Genomic DNA, 22,360 nt, shown 5'->3' with positions numbered 1-22,360 from the left:
ACTAAAAAGTGGCTGATGTGGAGAGTCTTTCTTCTTGCTGATACCACTTGCATAGCAATGCCCTGATTCCAGGTGATGTGTTTGGTTTAAAATAGAATTTTGGTAGGAACATTAGTGCCCAGGTCTCACCCAGGAACATGACGCTTTTTCTAGGTCTGGTTGATGATGTAGGACTCCTTAATGTATTTCAAGACATTGCAAAGATTGGCTCAGAAAAAAAGCAAGGTTTGCTTGTGTGACAGGTTTTAACAGAACCCAGGAGACACTCTTTGACAATAACCTATAGAATATGTGCTGTTAGGTAAATGCAGATTGCTTACCTAATGCAGTAGTTCTCAAAGCATCAGCATCACTGGAAACTAGTTAAAAATGCAGATTCTCAGCCCCACTCAGACCTACTGAGTGGAAATTCTGGGGGTGGGGCCTAGCAGTCTGGGTTTTTAAGAAAGCCCTCCAAGTGATTCTGATGAGTGTTGAATTAGGAATTGTTGACCTCCTTATGAGTTTAGAAGTATCTGTGGTGGTGATGTTCACGTGAGGTTGGTTCAACTCTGTAGGAATAACCAGCCAGATGTGGTTTTTTGTGGGAAAAGGCTAGGGAGTATGGAAACCTTGCTTGTGAAAACCAGCTTCACCTATTGTTAATATCTTACCTATCTGCTTTATCATAATGTGTTTTCTGAAGAATCTGAAACAAACAGCATATTTCTTTAAATGATGAAATGGTGAGAATCCTACTGTAGTATTGTTTTTCCCTGATCTGTGATGAGTCTCCTGAGAGACAGGGACCCTGCCTAAGGTGTATTTAAGGTGTGAGATCACAGAAGCCAGTGAAGTTCATAGCAAACTGCTAGACATATCGTATATTCAAAGCAGTCCTTAGTTCTTTCCCTGAGGACTTACATAGTTAGAAAGGCTGGAGGGATTTAAAAAAGAAAAGGTGTTTTTTAAATGTTGCCTACCTGCCCTCCGGAAGTGATTTGAGGAGAAAGGGGATTTTATATAGTTCTGGGGGTTTGGGGTTTTTTTGTTGTTTTTGGAGTTTTTTGTTTTGTTTTTTTGAGGTTGCAGATTCAGAGGTGAGGACTTACAGTTTAAAAGTAACCTGGTTTGGTTTTGTTTTACTACATAAAAGGTCATAAGGAGTGCTTTAATTCTTTTAAGAACAAAATACTACTGTGGTATTAGGAAGCTATGTTTTATAGCATCCGGGCCACTAGATAAATCTTCAGTCAGCCCTTCATGATAAGGGGATGTGAATAAACAGTGTAATTGGTATTACGAAGGCATCCTAAAGGAGAGAAAATTTGGGCTGAGGGTTGAATTTATTGTCATCATGTGTATTTGGCTGGCTGAAGAAAAACAGCTACACACCTCAGGGAATTAGAAGAAATACAAATTTGTCAGTTTGAAAATAGGTGAGCAGTTGGAGATATAACTGTGATCAGGAAAGCTAAGATAGTGAGAATGCCATTCCTTGCATTTGCGTAGTGGTACTGTCATGTAATTAATAGGCTTTTAGCGATAATCTTGAGATAAGTAAAGCACTATTACTATGCCTCCTTTACAGATTAAAAAGCTGAGGTTCAAAGAGATTAAATGATGGTGGTGTGGTGGCAGCTACTTTTTATTGAACATATATTCATGTATTTGTTCAACAAATCTTTGAGCACCTACTAGTGACAGGCCCTTTTCTGGGCTTTTGAGGCATAACAGTTGACAAAGCAGACAAAAATCTATGTCTTCATTGGGTAGAGAAAGGCAGATGATAAACAGGATAAATAAGTAAATTATGTAATGTGCTATTCATAAGTCCTGAAGAGAAAAGTGGAACAGGGAAGGGGAGCTGGTTTAAATTGTAAATAGGGTGACTAGAAGGGTTTTGAAGAGAAGGGTGACATGAAGTTAACAAGATCACTCTGGCTGCTGTCTTGAGAACAGACTGAATTATGGATCAGGCATGGAGTTAGATCTGTGTACTGGCTCTCAGGTAATCTTTATAACTACTGCAGAGCAGATAGTGAGTCTCAGAGATGTTAGTAAGTGTGCTTAAGATCACAGAGCCAGTAAGTGCCAACGACTCTATTGAAAATATGTTTAGATTTTATAACGTTACGTTCAGACCAGCTGCATTTCTTTTTCTGTTGGGAGGGAGGAACCTAAAATGTGTTAAACCTAAAAGGGGCTGTGTTCTTGATATTTGTCTTTGGTACAGCAGTGAATGAAGATTTGGAATGAGAATCAGCAGATTGCCTGCAAAGAGCAAAATAAATTTGAAAATTTTGCTGTGGAAAGGAGATCTGAAGAGTTTCTTGAAAATGAAGAATTTATAAATGGTGCAGAATCCAGCGTAGCCAGGTTACAATGCATAGTGTAGCTGACTAACAGTGACGTTCCTTTTATTTAGTGTGAGGTCTTTATTAATTGTTGAGAAGCTGTATGTGTAGTGGTTAAGAGCACTAACTCTGGAGCTAAACTGTGTAAATTCAAATCCCAGCTCAAATCCCAATTCAAATAATAGACGTGACTTCAGGCAAATTATTTGGTTTCTCTTTGCCTTAGTTTCCTAATCTGTAAAATAGAAATAATGTACAAACTAAACATGTTCTTACCATATGATCCAGCAGTCATGCTCCATGGTGTTTACCCAAAGGAGCTGTAAAACCTATGCTCACACAAAAACCTGCGCACAGATGTTTATAGCCACTGTATTCATAATTACCAAAACTTGGAAGCAACCAAGTTCTTAATTAGGTTAGTGAATAAACTGTTACATCTAGAGAATGGAATATTGTTCAGCACTAAAAAGAAATTAGCTATCAAGCCATGAAAAGACATGGAGAACCTTACTTCCATATTACTAAGTGAAATTACCCAATATGAAAAGGCTACATAATGTATGATTCCAACTGTATTATCAATACATTCTGGAAAAGCCAAAATACGGAGACAATAAAAAGATCAATGGTTGCTGGGGTGGGGTAGGGAGCATAACTAAGTGGAGCATAGAGGATTTTTAAGGTAGTGAAAATATTCTGTATGATACTATAATGGTGGATACATGCAATGCATTTGTCCAGTTCCACAGTGTCTAATACCAAGAGTGAACCCTAAGGTAAACTGTGGACTCTGGGTGATTATGATGTGTCAGTGTAGGTTCATCTATTGCAACAGATGTACCACTTTGGTGGGGATTGTTGATAATGGGAAAAAGGCTGTGCATGTGCGAGGTAGGGTGGGGGTTTATGGGAAATCTCCATACCTTCTACTCAGTTTTGCTATGGACCTAAAACTGCTCTAAAAAATAAAGCTATTTTTTTGTTATAAAGCAGAAACTAACACACCATTGTAAAGCAATTACACTCCAATACAGATGTTAAAAAAATAAATAAATAAAATTATTTTTTTAAAATGGGAATAATGGTAGTATTCACCTAATAGTGTTGTCATGGATATTGTATGAATTAGGATATATAAAGCATTTGGAACAGTGCCTGGCATCGAGTAAGCTTATGTGTTTTAGTTATTATTCATGAACATAAAAATATTTATATAGGTTTCATGTGTTCGCTTATAGACTTGGGCTTCCATCTCTGTTTTTCCCCCTACAAACTTAAGTTTTTCAGCCTCAAATTCTTCTGTCATGGTTGCTGTGTAGAATCTAATCATATTGACTGTACTTCTTTAAGTGTGGGCAGAAGGCCTCTTACCAGAATGAGCTGGCGTGTAATAATAACAATAACAATAATAATAACAATTTGATAATACAAATTGTTACACCAAACTTACCAACTCAGACATTTTGAGGGTGGGCCAAGGAATTTGCATTTTCCACAAGCACCCAAGGTGATTCTGATGCAAGTTGGAGTGGTAGTGCTTTGAGAATCTAGGAAGGATTATACCACACTTCTAACTTCCCAGGCACTTCTTAATGTAATCCCCACAAATTTTCTCCCAAAAATACACATGTAGATTTTGGCAGATCACTGTGTATCTGGAAGATGGAAGGGAAAGTAGTGACCTAAGAACTCCTCAGTCCACCTCAGAACCCAGTCTCTGGTGTGAAATGACTTTTTTATGAAGTAGAACATACTTTGTATCGAACTCTTACTTTGTGATGATCCTTAACAGTATGAGTCATAGTCCATGCTGCTCTAACTTTTAAGTATTAGGTACTAAATAGCGCGTGATTAATCCTAACAATTGAGTCATTTTGAGGGACTTTTGGAATAAAAGCAAATTCTAGGATAGAGTGAGCAAAATATCTGTCATAAGGAGCAGAACATGAAGTTAAGTAATATATGATGGTGCAGTGAAATGATAGGATTACTATTCAAACCCTTTTTCTCCTGAATCTACAACCAGGCACATGAAATAAATTCAGTTGTGAATGGAGATAATATTTTTATAAATCTTCTTGAAAAGCTCAACCATTACTAACTACTGGCAGGACTGTTTTACAGATAATGAAGGGAATCCTTTACAGATTCTTATAAAAAATCACAGGAAAATGAAGTGAGTATAGACAGAAGGGAGAGAAACAAAAAGATTACAGATACTGGCTTGCAAATGAAAATAAGCATTTATTGAATACCTATATACCGGACATTGTGCTAGAAACACACACTTACACAACCTCTCATCTTCACAGCATCCTAAGAAAGTAGATATAATAATCCTCATTTTACAGAAGATAAAATTGAAGCTCAAAATGGTTCATACAGAAGGCAATGAACTGAGTCAAGATTTAAACAGAGAACTTTTGACTATACCATATAGTTTAACTAACCTAGTTGAGCTGTATATAATTGGACAGTAAATTAATGTTTTTATGCAGAGTCAATGCACAATGAGCACTCTTGCAGAGTTCCCCTGAATTTGAGGTATTTGAAGAGGGCCAACGGAGATTTCTGCTTCCAACCAAGATGAAATAACAGAGACCAGAATCACCCTCCTGCCTGAAATAACTATAAAGCCAGGCAAAATATATAAAAAATGGGTTTTGGACATTGGAAAGCAGGCAGCTTGGAATTGTGATATCTGAGAGAAGAGAAATGTGATGAGCCTAAGGTTGCACCAGCTGCCTCTCTGGAAACAATCTGTAGGCTGCAGTGCAGGGGTACCTAAACAGAGCCTTCTCAGAGATGTGTAGAGAGCCAGGGTGGCTAGAATTTGCAGCGTAGCGTACTGGAGAGAAGGGAGCAGTGTGAAGAGAGCCTTCAGAAACGTGCAGAGGGCCCTTAAGTCTTCGCTGGCCTAAAGTATTTGGCTGAGTACTGACCTGTGCAAATTACTCAAGACTAGGGAAAGATACAGGAAGGAGTAGACAGAACAGTTTTCAGGGCACTCAGGGGGCTGGAAATAGTTCGTGTTCCCACCAGCCAGAGAAGAAAGGCCTCATAATACCCAGAGAAGCAGGTGGAAGCCTTAGAAAGATATGGCCTTAAGCAATGGGCTAAATTAGCCTAAAATAAAGGCAGCTCTGGAGCTGCCATACTGATTTCAAATAACTAGTCTAATGAGAAAGGGAAAAAAAGTCAGCAATTGAGACCTATTGAATAAGTAATGAGGATTTCCTTGAGGAGAAAGAAGGATTAAGTAAAACAGGATGAAAGTTTGACTGGTTGTTCAGGAAAACAGGAAAGCTGTTTAATTTATAAAGCAGTGGAACTGAGGCTACTAGAGTTTAGATGAAGGCAAGTGATCAGCAACTGCGAGAAGAATGAAAAGGAATCTGCGCTGGATGCTTTTGATGGCCTTACAGATACAAATAGAGCTGATTTTCTGTTTTAACTCTTAGATTTTGAATGGTCTTGAAATATTCTGTTTCTCAAACTAATGTTTATTATATATTTCAGATCTTTGAAAATTGGTAATTTAACTGTACGCATGTATAGTAACTCTTGGGTTACTAACACCTTTAAAGAAAATTTTCCATTCTTCCACTGTTTTTCCTAGGTTAGAAGAATTACTTTTTCATATAAAGCATGTCGTGTTGTTTGGTAAAATATAGTATTTAAGCTTTACAATTGTAGATAATTTACAAATAAGAATATTTTATTTTACTACTTTTAAAGATGGCTTTTATAAAGTCATATTAGGATACATATGATATTCTTTAAAGATGGACTATCTTTAATTTTGTAGATTAACTTATGTTTTAGCAATAGTACTGTTAACCTGCAAAAAAAGGACAGCATTTATCACCCCCAAATGGGAGACATTAAATTGGGATTTACAGCTTATATTGGAGAAAGCTTTTTGTATTGTGTCACTGCAGCCAGAAAAGTCAATAGAAAAATCTTACAGTCTGGACTACAGGACAGAGTAAGACTGCTAGGCAAAACACACAACATATTTAAGACATGGTAAGCTATTTTTAAAAAGATGTACAGGGACTTCCCTGGTGGTCCAGTGGTTAAGACTTGACCTTCCAATGCAGGGGGTGCAGGTTCGTTCCCTGGTCAGGGAGCTAAGATAGCATATGCCTTGAGGCCAAAAAACCAAAACATAAAGCAGAAGCTATATTGTAACAAGTTCAATAAAGACTTTAAAAATGGTCCACATCAAACATAAATAAATAAAAAGATGTGCAGCATATATGATGAAGAGTTGATATTAATATAGAAAGACATCTTGCAAGTCTGTAAGAAAGGGGCAAATGTCCCAGTAGGAAAAGGGCTAAATTCTGAAGCAGGCAGTTTATTTACAAGAAATTCACGTTTTTAAAAAAGCTTCTGAAAAACTACTTTGCCTCACTTAAGAAATGCAAAGTAAAACAATAATGAGATGATTCTGTTAAAAAGGTTTAAAATGGCTGGCATTGATGAGGACGAGAGAAAAGACTTGTCTTTTAATAAATTGTGTAAATTGGTCAGATCTTTCTGTAGGGCACAGTGGATTGGTATTAGAAGCGTGCAGGCTGTATTCATGTCCCAGCTCTACCAGTGAAAATGTGTAATCTCAAGCAAGGTTTCCCACCTGAGAAAATGGAGCTAATAATAGTATATACTGCATAGAGTGATTATGTAAGAATGATGTGGATTTTGTAAAGTAAAGCACTTAAAATATAGATCATGGTACTTGGTACACAGACAATTTTAGCTTCTGAAGGAGACTCAATCTACATATTGGAAGGAACTAATAATCAAGGTTAATGAAAAGGGCCTGTTTCTAATATACTGATTGACATCCAGACTTCTCATCAGCAATGTTGTTTGTTAAAACACAGTAGACATGACATAATATGGCTTTCAACGTAGAATTCTGTAAGTAGCCAAATTATCATCTAAGTATGAGGATAAAATAAATATTTTCAGAATGAGAGGACTTAGAAAGTTCGTCATCCATTCACCTTTCATGAAAAAATTACTTGAGGATAGAGCAAAGCCAAAGCAGAATCTGAGGAACAGTGGCCTCAACTCAGGGGTGCAATTAAAAGAAATCCTAGGTTGGTAACTGTTTAGTGGGCCTAGGAAGCTTTTCATCCACATTAGAATTAGGAACCCAAAGGGCTTGGAAAAAATATTTTTAAAAAGCAAGTAGATAGTATGATTAAGAATTTGAGGGCTTCCCTGGTGGCGCAGTGGTTGAGAGTCCGCCTGCCGATGCAGGGGACGCTGGTTCGTGCTGGGCCCTTGAGCCATGGCCGCTGAGCCTGCTCATCCAGAGCCTGTGCTCCGCAACGGGAGAGGCCACGGCAGGGAGAGGCGCGCGTACCGCAAAACAAACAAACAAACGGGGAAGTCTGTATAAGAAATACATTGTCTAAATTTACAGCAGAACAAAATCTGCCCTTGTTTTAAGCAGCTAATGAAATAAAGGATAATCCACTTGACACTGATGCTTGGAATGTTTTACTTTGAGCAGCACAGGTTTTGTGATACACGATTGCACTTCTTTTTATATGAGTCCAAGCATAAGACTTGGTAAAAAATATTTTTAAGGTAAATATGTATGGATTATACATATGTGTATACAGATATATATATATATATAAAATATCTAATACACTCAATAATTATATTGTATTTCATCTTACATATTGGAATGAGCCTATAGACAAAGCATGGGAAACTTAATTACAGATATAGCTAAAGCTTAAAAATTAAAAATCTTTAAAAATAAGAAATGATATAGTTAGCAGAACGTGGAAGTGGAGGGGAAAGGTGAAATGGAATAATACAGATAAACTACTTTTCTTATTTTACAAGGTAAGGAGTCATGATACTGTTTAAAGTTGATAGAAGAAAAGATGGTTAAAGGATGTTATCTAAAATTACAAAGATAATCAGAAGAATTAAAAATATAATGATGTATTAAATGGGGAAAGGTTTGGCATGGTAGGAGGTTGGTAGAGTAAATGAGCCAATTTCCTCATCTTTTATACCAGGAATTCAATAGTCTGGTGAATCATTTTAAAGATGATAAAATAATAACCAGAGGTGTACATATAGTCACTACCCACCGGAAGAACTAAAGCCTATGTTTACATTGTTTACCTCTGGGGAGTAAAACTTGGGCTGGGAGATAGGAATGGAGACTTTACTTCTTCTTCTGTACCATTTATTTCACTTTAAACTTTTATATATGTTTAATTATCTGTACTGAATGTCCATTTTTTAACCTCGAAATGTACTATAGATCATTTTTTAGCCTTTTTTTTTTAACCATTGTATCCTGATGTGTCTTGAGACTGCTGAAAACTGCTTGAGACTGCTGAAATATGATGGTAAGCCACATTCACTGCAGACAGAGGAGCTGATTGTTTTTGTTCTAATTTTTGATGATCACACGCCACCTGAGGGATACCTCTCAGCTCTGAGTACTAGGATATGAATAACTATAGAGTGTAAATAGAAAACAGCATCCAGGTCTGTGAGGTCTAGAACCATTACATATGAAAAACGGTGAGGGGAGGAACTGCTGGTCCTTAGTCTGGGAAGATGTAATTTGGGATGATTGCCAGCCAGCTTTTGATATGAGGAAGAAAGGGTTTATTTATTGTTCTGTGTAGTCTCAAAGGGCAGAAATATTTCTCACCAATGGGCAGAAATTACAGAGTGGCCACGTTATAAAGAGCTTTCTAACTACCAGAGCTGTGTGATAATGTCAGTGTTACTGTTCAAAGACATTGTGGAGAGAATGCTCTTGTGGGTTAGGATTCTAATAGAGGACTTCTGAGGTTCCTTACAAGTTTGAGTTTCTGAGGGGCTAGTTAAAAAGAAAGTTTTTAAAGACAGTCCACAATCATATTTGTACTTTTTGCTACCCAAAAGAGTAAAATTAATTCAACACTCTTTAAAGCCATGGAGTTTTTCTGTTTTTTTGTTTTTGTTTGTTATTTTGGCTGCGCGGCACAGTATGTGGGGTCTTAATTCCCCGACCAGGGATCGAACCCGCGCCCCCTGCATTGGAAGCGGGGAGTCTTAACCACAACATGAAAAGCCATGTTTTCAGTGAGCTCTAGGTCTTGGGGATACACACATAAATAAGACATGAATAGATCCATGAAACTCAGTCTAGTATGCCCATTTCAGCTCAACAGATGTGCAGTGAATGTGTTCCTTACACCAGACTCTCCCCTTCTTTAGAGAGAGAGATGAGCAAATCATGGCTTCTCCTCTCGAGACCCCGTGGTGTGCAGGGGAGCCAGTCCAGTAGACGCATTTCATTACATTACAGCTGAAGAGCTTAGGGTGGCATCAGGGAAGCCTTCACAGAAAAAGTGACAACTGGTTCTACCTTGTTACCACATGCTGGATCACCTGGGATATGCTTTATAACTCCTCATCTACAAAACAGCCTGGGCTAGAACTCTGACTGCTCTAAAATTCCATGGTTCTAACATGGTGATAAATTGTTTTTTGGTCAAAACATGTTTTAAAAGTCCAAATTTTTGAAAAGTAATATGGTAAAAATGTTTACTGTAAATCTAATCATAATGTATATTCTTTCAAATTAAGTTTTTGCTAATGAGTTTCCTGGAACAACTTGTTCCATTAGTCCATTGACTTCTTGTCTTTATGTAACATTCATTTGAAATGTTATGCCCATTATAAAATTTTGTATTAATTAGTATGATACCAGATTTGTATATAAATATTGCAGGAATTTCTTTTTTCTTTCATGTTAGAGCACCTCTATGATTTTAATTCTTGTATTTCTTTTGAAGGGAGACAGTTTCATTGAGTAGGACTTTAGATTAAAAATTTTATACCTATTGAGCATATAAAACTTGATTTTAGAAATAAAATTTTAGTGAATTTGAAATTCTCGGAGGACCCCTGAAATTTGTGAAGTGATTTTTCTCACAAAAATAAATGCTCTAGGGAAAAATATTAAGGCTGTATTAATTGCCACTGTTAATTTATTGGTGCAAAAAATTTCAACAGATTTTTAGAGCATTTAAAAAAAATACATAACCATATAAAAATTATAGTTTGACCCCCCCAGTCATTGATGCCCAAACAATAAACGTGCTTTTTCAAAGAAAAATATTAAAATCATTATTTAGAAAAAAACGTTAATATTGTGTGTGACTTTCTGTTGTGTCACAGTCAACTCTCCCCTTCTAGAACATTCCAAGCTTCTAATCATGGCTTGGTCTTTCTGGTGACCAGTGCAATCCAGGAGCCATCCAGTAGCCCACCTAGAGTTAAAGTTGCCTCATTAGAATTGGAACAAAAGAGGCTCCTTGGGCTCCTATCACTTAGGAATTTACGATGGTCTAGTTGCTCTGTGTCAGGAACCAGGGAACAAAGATCAATGTGTTTTCCTTATTTCACAATCCAACACATAATAGGGGCTTCAGAAAGGTGGCAGTTTTTGCTTTTTGACACATAAAAAGATTTACTTCACTTTCCTCAGTGGAGAAACCATAGGAACACAGTGAACACTTAGCCATATAGCTTAGCATGAGCTAGATGAAGACTGTTAACTGTAAAGTCATAAACTCAGTAAACTCTTTTTTTTTTTTACATCTTTATTGGCGTATAATTGCTTTACAATGATGTGTTAGTTTCTGCTTTATAACAAAGTGAATCAGTTATACATATGTTCCCATATCTCCCTCCCACCCTCCATATCCCACCCCTCCAGGTGGTCACAAAACACCAAGCTGATCTCCCTGTGCTATGCGGCTACTTCCCACTAGCTATCTACCTTACTTTTAGTAAAGAATGAGGGCTTCTGTTTAATTGCCTAGTGTACTGTCATGTCCACAATAAATGTTACTCCTTGAGCCCAGTTCAAGTACAAATTCCTTCTTCAAGCCTTGCACCTACCCTCAAATTGGACAGCCGTCTTGCTTGTCCAAGACTGCCTTGTGACACTTAGCACATATTAGCATTATTTGTGTCTACATCTTATCTTCCCAACAGACTATAAATGTATAGGAAGAGTATGTCTTATTTTTCTCTGTAATGTCCTTACTGTCTAGCACAGCACTGTCCAGTAGAATATCATGTGAGCCACATATTCAAATTTAGATTCGCCAGTAACAATAAAAAGAATCAGAAAAATAATTTTAAAAATGTATTTAACCCAATATATCAAAAATATTTCAATGCCAAATAAATGTAAAAAATTAGATATTTTACATTCTTTTTTTGTACAAGTCTCCAAAATCTTGTATTCTTTATCTACAACATATCTCAAATCTGTACTAGCCACATTTCAAGTGCTCAATAACCCCTTAGCTAATGACTGCTGTATAAGACAGTAGAAGTCTAGCACATTATACGTGATTAGCATATGAATATTCTATAGGCAAACCTTCAAAAAGTAATCTTTTCTCCCCCAACAGACTACCATGGCTGCGGGAGTCTTGCCTCAAAATGAACAACCATATTCTACTTTGGTGAATAACAGTGGGTATGCTGCAAACATGAAAGGTAATAGTTCTTTAATATGCTTTTTGTCTTTGTGTAAACTAGAGTTTAATAGTTATATGAATACACATGAAAGAAAAGGCTGATTCTTCATATTGGAATCTCAAGTTGCAGGTACTACTTACAGCCTTTTGTTTATTTCTGCCTTACTATTTTCACCTGTTAAAATTCCTTTTCAAAATCCTGATTAATGACCTTAGCCTTTTTTATTCCTTAATTTTTTATACAATTTTTGAAGGTTACTTTGCATTTACAGTTCTTACAAAATGTTGACTATATTCCCTGTGTTGTACAATATATCCTTGAGCTTATCTTACACCCAGTAGTTTGTACCTCCCAGTCCCCTACTCCTGTATTGCTCCCCCCACCACTGGTAACCATTAGTTTGTTCTCAATATCTGTGAGTCTTTTATGTTATATTCACTAGTTTGTTGTATTTTTTATATTCCACATATAAGTGATATTGTACAGTACTTGTCTTTCTCTGACTTATTCACTTAGCATAGTGCCCTCCAAGTCCATCCATGTTACTGCAAATGGCAAGATTTTGTTCTTTTTTATGGCTGAATAAATTCCATTGTGTATATATACGCCACATCTTCTTTAAACGTTCATTTGTTGATGGACACTTAGGTTGCATCCATATCTTGGCAATTGTAAATAACGCTGCTGTGAACATTGGGGTGCATGTATCTTTTCGAGTTAATGCTTTTCTTTCTTTTGGATATATACCCAAGAGTGGAAGTTCTATATGGTAGTTCTATTTTTAGTTTTTTGAGAAAACTCTATACTATTTTCCACAGTGGCCACACCAATTTACATTCCCACGAACAGTGTACAAAGTTTCCCTTTTCTCCACATCCTCGCCAACATTTGTCATTTGTGTTCTTTTTAATGATAGCCATACTGACAGGTGTGAGGTGATATCTCATTGTGGTTCTAATTTGCAATTCCCTGTTGATTAGCTATGTTGAGCATCTTTGTTGGCCATCTGTATTTCCTCTTTGGAAAAATGTCTGTTCAGTTCTGTCCATTTTTTCATCAGGTGTATGACCTGTTTATATCAATATATGTTGGATATTAATCGCTTATTGGTCATATCATTTGCAGCTATCTTCTCCCATTCAGTAGGTTGTCTTTTCATTTTGTCGATGGTTTCCTTTGCTGTGCCAAAGCTTTTAGATTTAATTAGGTCTCATTTATTTATTTTTGCTTTTATTTCCTTTGCTTTAGGAGACAAATGCAAAAAACTGTTGCTACAATTTATGTCAAAGAGTGTTCTGCCTGTGTTTTCCTCTAGGAGTTGTACAGTACCAGTCTTAAATTTAGGTCTTTAATTCATTTTGAGTTCATTTTTGTATATTATGTTACAGAATGTTCTAATTTCATTCTTTTACATGTAGCTGTCCAGTTTTCCCAGCACCACTTATTGAAGAGACTGTCTTTTCCCCATTGTATATTCTTGCCTCCTTTGTCATAGATTAAGTGACCATAAGTGCTTGAGTTTATACTAGGCTCTCTATCCCTATTGATCTATGTGTGTTTTTGTGCCACTATCATACTGTTTTGATCACTGTAGCTTTGTAGTATAGTCTGAAGTCAGGGAGCATGATACCTCCAGCTCTGTTCTTCTTTCTCAAGATTGTTTTGGCTATTTGGGGTCTTTTGTTTCCATACAAATTTTTTTAAATTATTTATTCTAGTTCTGTGAAAAATGGCATTGGTATTTTGATAGGGATTCCATTGAATCTGTAGATAGCCTTGGTCAGTATGGTCATTTTAACAATATTGATTCTTCCAGTCCAAGAACATGGTATATCTTTCCATCTGTTTATGTCATCTTCAGTTTCTTTCATCAGTGTCTTACAGTTTTCTAAGTACAGGTCTTTTGTTTCCTTAGGTAGGTTTATTCCTAGGTATGTTATTCTTTTTGATGCAATGGTAAATGGGCTTGTTTCCTTATTTATCCTTCTGATAGTTCATTGTTAGTGTATGGAAATGAACAGATTTCTGTGTATCAAGTTTGTGTCCTTCAACTTTACCAAATTCATTAATCAGCTCTAGTAGTTTTCTGGTGACATCCTTAGGATTTTCTATGTGTAGTATCATGTCATCTGCAAACATTAACAGTTTTACTTCTTCCTTTCTAATTTAGATTCTTTTTATTTCTTTTTCTTGTCTGATTGCTGTGGCTAGGAATTCCAAAACTATGTTGAATTAAAGTGGCGAGAGTGGATATCCTTGTCTTATTCCTAATCTTAGAGGAAATGCTTTCAGCTTTTCACCATTGAGTATGATGTTAGCTGTGGGTTTGTCATATATGGCCTTTATTAAGATGAGGTATGTTACATCTACTCCCACTTTCTGGAGAGTTTTTATCATAACTGGATGTTTGATTTTATCAAAAGCTTTTTCTGCATCTATTGAGATGATGACATGGTTTTTATTCTTCAGTTTGTTAATGTGGTATATCATATTGATTGATTTGCAGATATTGCAAAATCCTTGCATTCTTGGAATAAATCCCATTTGATCATGGTATATGATCCTTTTAATATATTGTTGGATTTGGTTTGGATTTTGGTATTTTGTTGAGGATTTTTGCATCTATGTTCATCAGTGATATTGGCCTATAATTTTCTTTGATCTTGGTATCAGGGGATGCTGGCCTCATAGAATGAGTTGGAAGTATTCCTTCCTCTGCAAATTTTTGGAATAGTTTGAGGAGGATAGGTGTTAACTCTTCCCTAAATGTTTGATAGAATTCACCTGTGAAGCCATCTGGTCCTGGACTTTTACTTGTTGGGGAGTTTTTTTTTTTCATTACTGATTTAGTTTCATTACTGGTAATTGGGCTGTTCATAGTTTTTATTTCTTCCTGGTTCAGACTTGGGAGTTTGTACCTTTCTAAGAATTAGTCCATTTCTTCCAGGTTGTCCATTTTATCAGCATAGAGTTGCTTGTAGTAGTCTCTTATGATCCTTTATATTTCTGTGGTGTCAGTTATAACTTCTCCTTTTTCATTTCTACTTTTATTGGTTTTGAGTCCTGTCCCTCTTTTCCTTGATGATTCTGGCTAAAGGTTTATCAATTTTGTTTATCTTTTCAAAGAACCAGCTTTTAGTTTCACTGATCTTTGCTATTGTTTTTGTCATCCCTATTTTGTTTATTTCTGCTCTGATCTTTATGATTTCTTTCCTTCTACTAACGTCAGGTTTTGTTTGTTCTTCTTTCTCTAGTTCTTTGAGGTATAAGGTTAGGTTGTTTATTTGAGATTTTCTTGTTTCCGGAGGTAAGCTTGTATTAGTGTAAACTTCCCTCTTAGAACTTTTTGCTGCATCCCATAGGTTTTGGATTGTCGTGTTTTGTTTTCATTTGTCTCTAGGTTTTCTTTTAATTTCCTCTTTGACTTCTTCTGTGATCCATTACTTGTTTAGTAGCATTTTGTTTAACCTCCATGTGTTTGTGTTTTTTGCAGTTTTTTTCTGGTTGATTTCGAGTCTCATAGTATTGTGGTCAAAAAAGATTCTTGAGGGCTTCCCTGGTGGTACAGTGGTTGGGAGTTTGCCTGGCAGTGCACAGGATGCAGGTTCGAGCCCTGGTCTCGGAGGATCTCACGTGGCACGGAGCGTCTGGGCCCATGTGCCACAGCTGCTAAGCCTGTGCTCTGCAGCCCTTGAGCCATAGCTGCTGACCCCATGTGCTGCAACTGCTGAGGCCTGTGTGCCTGGAGCCTGTGCTCAATGGTGGGAGAGGCTACCACAGTGAGAAGCCCGTGCACCGCAGCTAGGGGTGGCCTCCTCTCGCTGCAACTAGATGGAGCCCACGTGCAGCAATGAGGACCCAGTGCAGCCAGGAATGAATGAATTAATTAATAAATAAATAAATTTATTTTTTTTAAAAAGGATGCTTGATATGATTTCAATTTTCTTAAATTTACTGAGGCTTGTTTTGTGGCCTAGCATGTGATCTATCCTGGAGAAATATTCCATGTGCACTTAAAAAGAATGTGTATTCTGCTGCTTTCAGATGGAATGCTTTATATATATATATATATATATATATATATATATATCTCAATACAATCCATCTGGTCTAATGTGTCATTTAAGGGCAGTGTTTCCTTATTAATTTTCTGTATGCATAATCTCTCCATTGATGCAAGTGAGGTTTTAAAGTCCCATACTGCTACTGTGGTACTGTAAATTTCTTCCTTTATGTCTGTTCATATTTGCTTTATGTATTTAGGTGCCTCCTATATTGGGTGCATATATATTTACAATCTGTATATCTTCTTCTTGGATTGATCCCTTGAACATTGTGTAGTGTTCTTCGTTGTCTGTTGTAACAGTCTTTATCTTAAAGTCTATTTTGTCTGGACTTCCCTGGTAGTCCAGTGGTTAAGACTCCATTCTTCCAGTGCAGGGGGTGTGGGTTCGATCCCTTTTGGGGAACTAAGATCCCACATGCCACATGGCTTGGCCAAGAAATATAAATCAATCAATAAATAAGAATGATAAAACAATTTTTTAAAAATAAAATAAAGTCTATTTTGTCTGATATAAGTATTGCTACTCTGGCTTTCTTTTGATTTCAATTTTTCTGGAATACCTTTTTCTATCCCCTGACTTTCAGTCTGTATGTGTCTCTAGATCTGAAGCAAGGCTCTTGTAGGCACCATATACACGGGTCTTGCTTTTGTATCCATTCAGCCACTCTGTGTCTTTTGGTTGGAGCATTTAGTCAGTTTACATTTAAGGTAATTGTCGATGTGTATGTTCTTATTGCCATTTTGTTGATTATTTTGGATTTGCTTTTATGGGTCTTTTATTCCCTTTCTTCCTTTGTTTTCTTCTCTTGTGATTTGATGAATGTCTTTAGTGTTATGTTGTATTCCTTTTTCTCTTTTAAGTGTATACTTATTATAGATTTTTGGTTTGTGGTTACCATGAGGTTTTTGTGTAGCAGTCTATGTATATACATGATTGTTTTAAGTTTTTGATCTCTTAATTTCAAATGCATTTAAAAAAACCTGCATTTGTACTCTTCTCATGATTACTGGTTTTTCCTTTTTTATTGAAGTATGGTTGCTTTACAATATTGTACAATTACTGTTTTTGAGGTCATATTTTACATCTAATCGTTTAGTGTATCATTTAACTGCTTATTGTGGATATAGATGATTTTACTACTTTTGTCTTTTAACCCCTCTACTAGCTTTGTGTGTGGATTATTTCCTACCTTTACTGTATGATTGCCTTTACCTATGAGCTTTTTCATTTTGTAATTTTCTTGTTTCTGGTTGTGGATTTTTCTTTTTTGCCTGGAGAAGTTCCTTTAACATTTGTTGTGAAGCTGGTTTGGTGGTGCTGAACTCCTTTTAGCTTTTGCTTGTCTGTAAAGCTTTTGATTTCTCCATCAAATCAGAACCAAGAGCTTTACTGGGTAGAGTATTCTTGGTTGTAAGTTATTGCCCTTCATCCCATTAAATATATCTTGCCACTCCCTTTTGTTTTTTATCTTAGTTTTTTTAACTTTTTATTTTATATTGGAGTATAGTTGTTTAACAATGTTCTGTTAGTTTCAGGTGTACAGCAAAGTGATTCATTTATACATATACGTGTATCTATTCTTTTTCAAATTCTTTTCCCATTTAGGTTATTACAGAATATTGAGCAGCATTCCCGTGCTACACAGTAGGTCCTTGTTGGTTATCCATTTTAAATACAGCAGTGTGTGTACATGTCAGTCACAAACTGCCTAACTATCTCTTCACCCCACCATTCCCCCGGTAACCATAAGTTTGTTCTTTAAGTCTGTGAGTCTCTTTCTGTTTTGAAAATAAGTTCATTTGTATCATTTTTTTTTAGATTCTGCATGTAAGTGGTATCATACAATATTTCACTTTCTCTGGTTTACTTCACTCATTATCTCTAGGACCTAGATAATCTCTAGGTCCATCCTTGTTGCTGCATATGGCATTATTTCGTTATTTTTAGTGGCTGAGTAATATTCCATTGTATATATGTACCACGTCTTCTTTATCCATTCCTCTGTCGATGGACATTTAGGTTGCTGCCATGTCTTGGCTATTGTAAACAGTGCTGCAATGAACATTGGGGTGCATGTATCCTTTTGGACCACGTTTTTCTTTGGATATATGCCCAGGAATAGGATTGCAAGATCATATGATAGCTCTATTTTTAGTTTTTAAAGGAACTTTCATACTGTTATCCATAGTGACTGTGCCAATTTACATTCCCACCAACAATGTAGGAGGGTTTCCTTCTCTCCACACCCTCTCCAGCATTTATTGTTTGTGGATTTTCTGATAATAGCCATTCTGACTTGTGTGAGGTGATATCTCAGTGTAGTTTTGATTTGCATTTCTCTAATAATTAGCAATGTTGAACATCTTTTCATATGCCTGTTGGCCATCTGTATGTCTTCTTTGGAAAAATGTGTATTTAGGTCTTCTGGGTTGTTCATTTTGATGATATTAAGCCACAGGAGCTGTTTGTAAATTTTGGAGACTGATCCCTCATCAGTCACATAATTTTCAAATATTTTCTGCCATTCTGTGGGTTGTCTTTTCGTTTTGTTTATGGTTTCCTTTGCTGTGCAAAAGCTTTTGAGTTTCATTAGGTCTCCTTTGTTTATTTTTGTTTTTATTTTCATTACTCTGGAAGACAGATGGAAAAAGATAATGCTGCAATTTATGTCCAAGAGTGTTCTGCCAATGTTTTCCACTAAGAGTTTTATAGTGTCTGGTCTCACATTTAGGTCTTTAATCCATTTTGAGCCTATTTTTGTGTATGTTATGAAAGAATGTTCTAATTGCATTTTTTTTCCATGTAGCTGTCTAGTTTTCCCAGCACCACTTATTGAAGAGACTGTCTTTCTGTCATTGTATAGTCTTGCCTCCTTTTTCATAGATAAATTGACCATAGGTGCGTGGGTTTACTTCTGGGCTTTCTATCCTATTCCATTGATCTATATTTCTATTTTTGTGCCGGTACCATACTGTTTTGATGACTATCGCTTTGTAGTAGTCCGAAGTCAGGAAGCCTGATCCCTCCAGCTCTGTTTTTCTTTTTCAAGATTGCTTTGGCTATTCATTGTCTTTTGTGTCTCCATACAAATTTTAAGGTTTTTTTGTTCTAGTTCAGTGGAAAATGCCATTGGTAATTTTATAGGGATTGCATTGAATCTGTAGATTTCCTTGGGTAATGTAGTCATTTTGACAATACTCATTCTTCCAATCCAAGAACATGGTATATCTTTCCATCTGTTTGTGTTACCTTTGATTTCTTTCATCAGCGTTTCATAGTTTTTGGAGTACAGGTTTTTTTCTCCTTAGGTAAGTTTATTCCTAGGTATTTTGTTCTTTTTGATGAGATGGTAAATGGGATTGTTTCTTTTTTTGGGAGGGGATTGTTTCTTGAATTTCTCTTTCTGATTTTTCATTGCTAGTGTATAGAAATGCAACAGGTTTCTGTGTCTTAATTTTGTATCCTGCAACTTTACCAAATTCATTAATCAGCTATAGTAGTTTTCTGGTAGCATCTTTAGGATTTTCTATGTACAGTAACATGTAATCTGCAAAAGTGACAGTTTAATGTCTTCTTTTCCAGTTTAGATTCCTTTTATTTCTTTTTCTTCTCTGATTGCCACAGCTAGGACTTCCAAATCTATGTTGAATAAAAGTGGCGAGAGAGGACATCCTTGTCTTGTTCCTGATCTTAGATGAAATGCTTTCAGCTTTTCACCTTTGAGTAAGATGTTAACTGTAGGTTTGTCATATATGGCCTTTATTATGTTGAGGTATGCCCACTTTCTATGCCCACTCTCTATGCCCACTTTCTAGAGAGTTTTTATCATAAATGGGTGTTGAATTTTGTCAAAAGCTTTTTCTGCATCTATTGAGATGATCATATAGTTTTTATTCTTCAATTTGTAAGAAAAATGAAATCATATCAAACGTATTTTCCATCTATAATGCTATAAGATTAGAAATAACCTACATGAAAAAAAACCTGTAAAAAACACAAACATGTGGAAGCTAAACAACATGCTACTAAACAACCAATGAATCACTGAAGAAATAAATCAAAGAGGAAATCAAAAAATACGTACCGACGAACACAAAAGTACAACAATCCAAAACCTATGGGATGCAGCAAAAGAAGTTTTAAGAGGGAAGTTTAAAGCAATAGAGTCTTACCTCAGGAAACAAGAAAAATCTCAAGTAAACAACCTAACCTTACACCTAAAGCAACTAGGGAAAGAAGAACAAACAATTCCCAAAGTTAGTAGAAGGAAAGAAATCGTAAAGATGAGAGCAGAAATAAATGAAATAGAGATGAAGAAAACAGTAACAAAGAACAGTGAAACTAAAAGCTTGTTCTTTGAAAAGATAAACAAAATTGATGAACCTTTAGTCAGAATCATCAAGAAATAAAGGGAGAGGACTCAAATCAATAAAAGTAGAAGTGAAAGTGGAGAAGTTACAACTGACACTGCAGAAATACAAAGGATCATAAGAGACTAGTATAAGCAACTATATGCCAATAAAATGGACAATCTGGAAGAAATGGACAAATTCTTAGAGAGGTACAGTCTCCCAAGACTGAACCAGGAAGAAATAGAAAATATGAACAGACCAATCACAGCACTGAAATCAAAAAAAACTCCCAACAAGTAAAAGTCCAGGACCGGATGGCTTCACAGGTGAATTCTATCAAACATTTAGAGAAGAGCTAACACCTGTCCTTCTGAAACTGTTCCAAAAAATTGCAGAGGAAAGAAGACTCCCAAACTCTTTCTGTGAGGCCACCATCACCCTGATACCAAAACTAGGCAAAGATACCACAAAAAAAAGAAAATTATAGGCTAATATCACTAATCAACATAGACACAAAAGTCCTCAACAAAATACTAGCAATCCAAATCCAGCAGTACATTAAAAGGATCATACACCATGATCAAGTGGGATTTATCCCAGGGATGCAAGGATTTTTCAATATCCACAAATCAATCACTGTGATACACCACATCAACAAGTTGTCACTCCCTTTTGGCCTGCAGAATTTCTGCTAAAAAAAACAGCTGATAGCCTTATGAGAGTTCTCTTGTACGTAATTTGTTGCTTTTTCCTTGCTTCTTTTAATATTCTCTTTAACTTTTGTTATTTTGATTACCATGTGTCTTGGTGTGTTTCTCTTTGGATTAATCCTACATGGGACTCTATGCTTCCTGGACTTGGGTGACTGTTTCCTTTCCCAGGTTAGGGAAGTTTTCAGCTGTTGTGTCTACGGATATCTTCTCAGGCCTTTTTTCTCTCTGTTCTACTTCAGGGACCTCTATAATGCCAAAATGAGTGCACTTGATATTATCCCAGAGGTCTCTTAAACTGTCCTCATTTCTTTTCTTTTTTCTGTTCAGAATCAGTGATTTCCACCACTCTGTCTTCTAGCTCGCTGATCCATTTCTCTTTATCTTTTAGTCTGCTATTGAGTCCTTCTGGTGTACTTTTCATTTCAATTATTGTATTCTTCATCTCTGATTGGTCATTCTTTATATTTTTTAAGACTTTGTTTAAAAACTTCTAACTTCTCGCTGTGCGCATCCATTCTTCTCCCGAGTTCTTTCATCATCTTTAGGATTGTTACTCTGAACTCTTTCTTGGGTAGATTGCCTATCTCCACTTTACTTAGTTTTTTTCTGGGGTTTTATCTTATTCCTGCTTCTGGAATATGTTCCTTTGCCACTTCACTTTGTCTAAGTTGTTATTTATTTTTTTATGTATGTGGTAGGTTAGTTACGTTTCTTGACCTTGGAGAAGTGGCCTTCTGTAGGAGATGTCCTGTGTTACAGCAGTGCACTCCTCTCTCATCATCCAAGCTATATGCTCTAGAGCTTCCCCCTAAAGGGAATATGTGGGTTCTTCTGTTATGGGGGCTATGTGGATGGTCATTTAAGCTTGGTTGACCCCTAGCCCATTTGGTTGCCAGGCCCTGCATTGTGCAGGTGCTGTTGGCTGCTGTTTAGCAGGGCCTGGTCACAAGGCGGCTGGCTACAGAATCCTAGGGAACCCCAGGGCTAGTGCTGGCTCACTGGTGGGCAGGGTCAGGGTCCTGAAGACTCCAGGGCTGTTGCCCGCCCACTGGTTGGTGAAGCCAGGTCCTGGGGTTAGTGCTGGCCTACTGGTAGGCAGAGCCAGTTGTTGGAGTCTCTCTGGGATCCCAGAGCTCCTTTCAGATAGTTGGTGGCAGGGGTGGGGAGTGGTTCCTGTCACAGTTGAGTATGGGGTCTGGGGTGTCCCGAAGGTTGCGTTGGCCTGCTAGTGGACAGGGCCAGGACCCAGCTGGTCCCAGGGTAGGGTTTGGCCTGCTGTGAGCGGCCTGGATCCGCAGGCTGCAGGATTGTCATTTTCTTCCGTCTGGTGTCTGCCCCCTCTGGTGGGTGAG

At 36.8% G+C, this 22,360-nt stretch overlaps 1 protein-coding gene across 3 annotated transcripts in view; it reads left to right on the top strand.

The window, feature by feature from the left end:
* PTPDC1 (protein tyrosine phosphatase domain containing 1) overlaps window positions 1–22,360 on the top strand; it is a gene marked incomplete at its 5' end in the record, with an annotated part of 86,470 nt that overhangs the window by 26,684 nt on the left and 37,426 nt on the right. For 2 of the 3 annotated variants that reach the window (XM_082657410.1, XM_082657409.1), the window contains one exon: window positions 11,813–11,894. In XM_082657410.1, the coding sequence (XP_082513536.1) occupies window positions 11,813–11,894 (82 nt within the window). Of the gene's footprint in view, window positions 1–11,806; window positions 11,895–22,360 lie in introns of those variants that run through there. The other variant, XM_082657411.1, reaches the window with a different exon arrangement.

This window comes from Grampus griseus (genome assembly GCF_964374135.1).
Source record: "Grampus griseus genome assembly, chromosome: 6".
In the NCBI taxonomy this organism is placed as follows: domain Eukaryota; kingdom Metazoa; phylum Chordata; class Mammalia; order Artiodactyla; family Delphinidae; genus Grampus; species Grampus griseus.
This window is presented reverse-complemented; position numbering and strand designations above follow the sequence as displayed.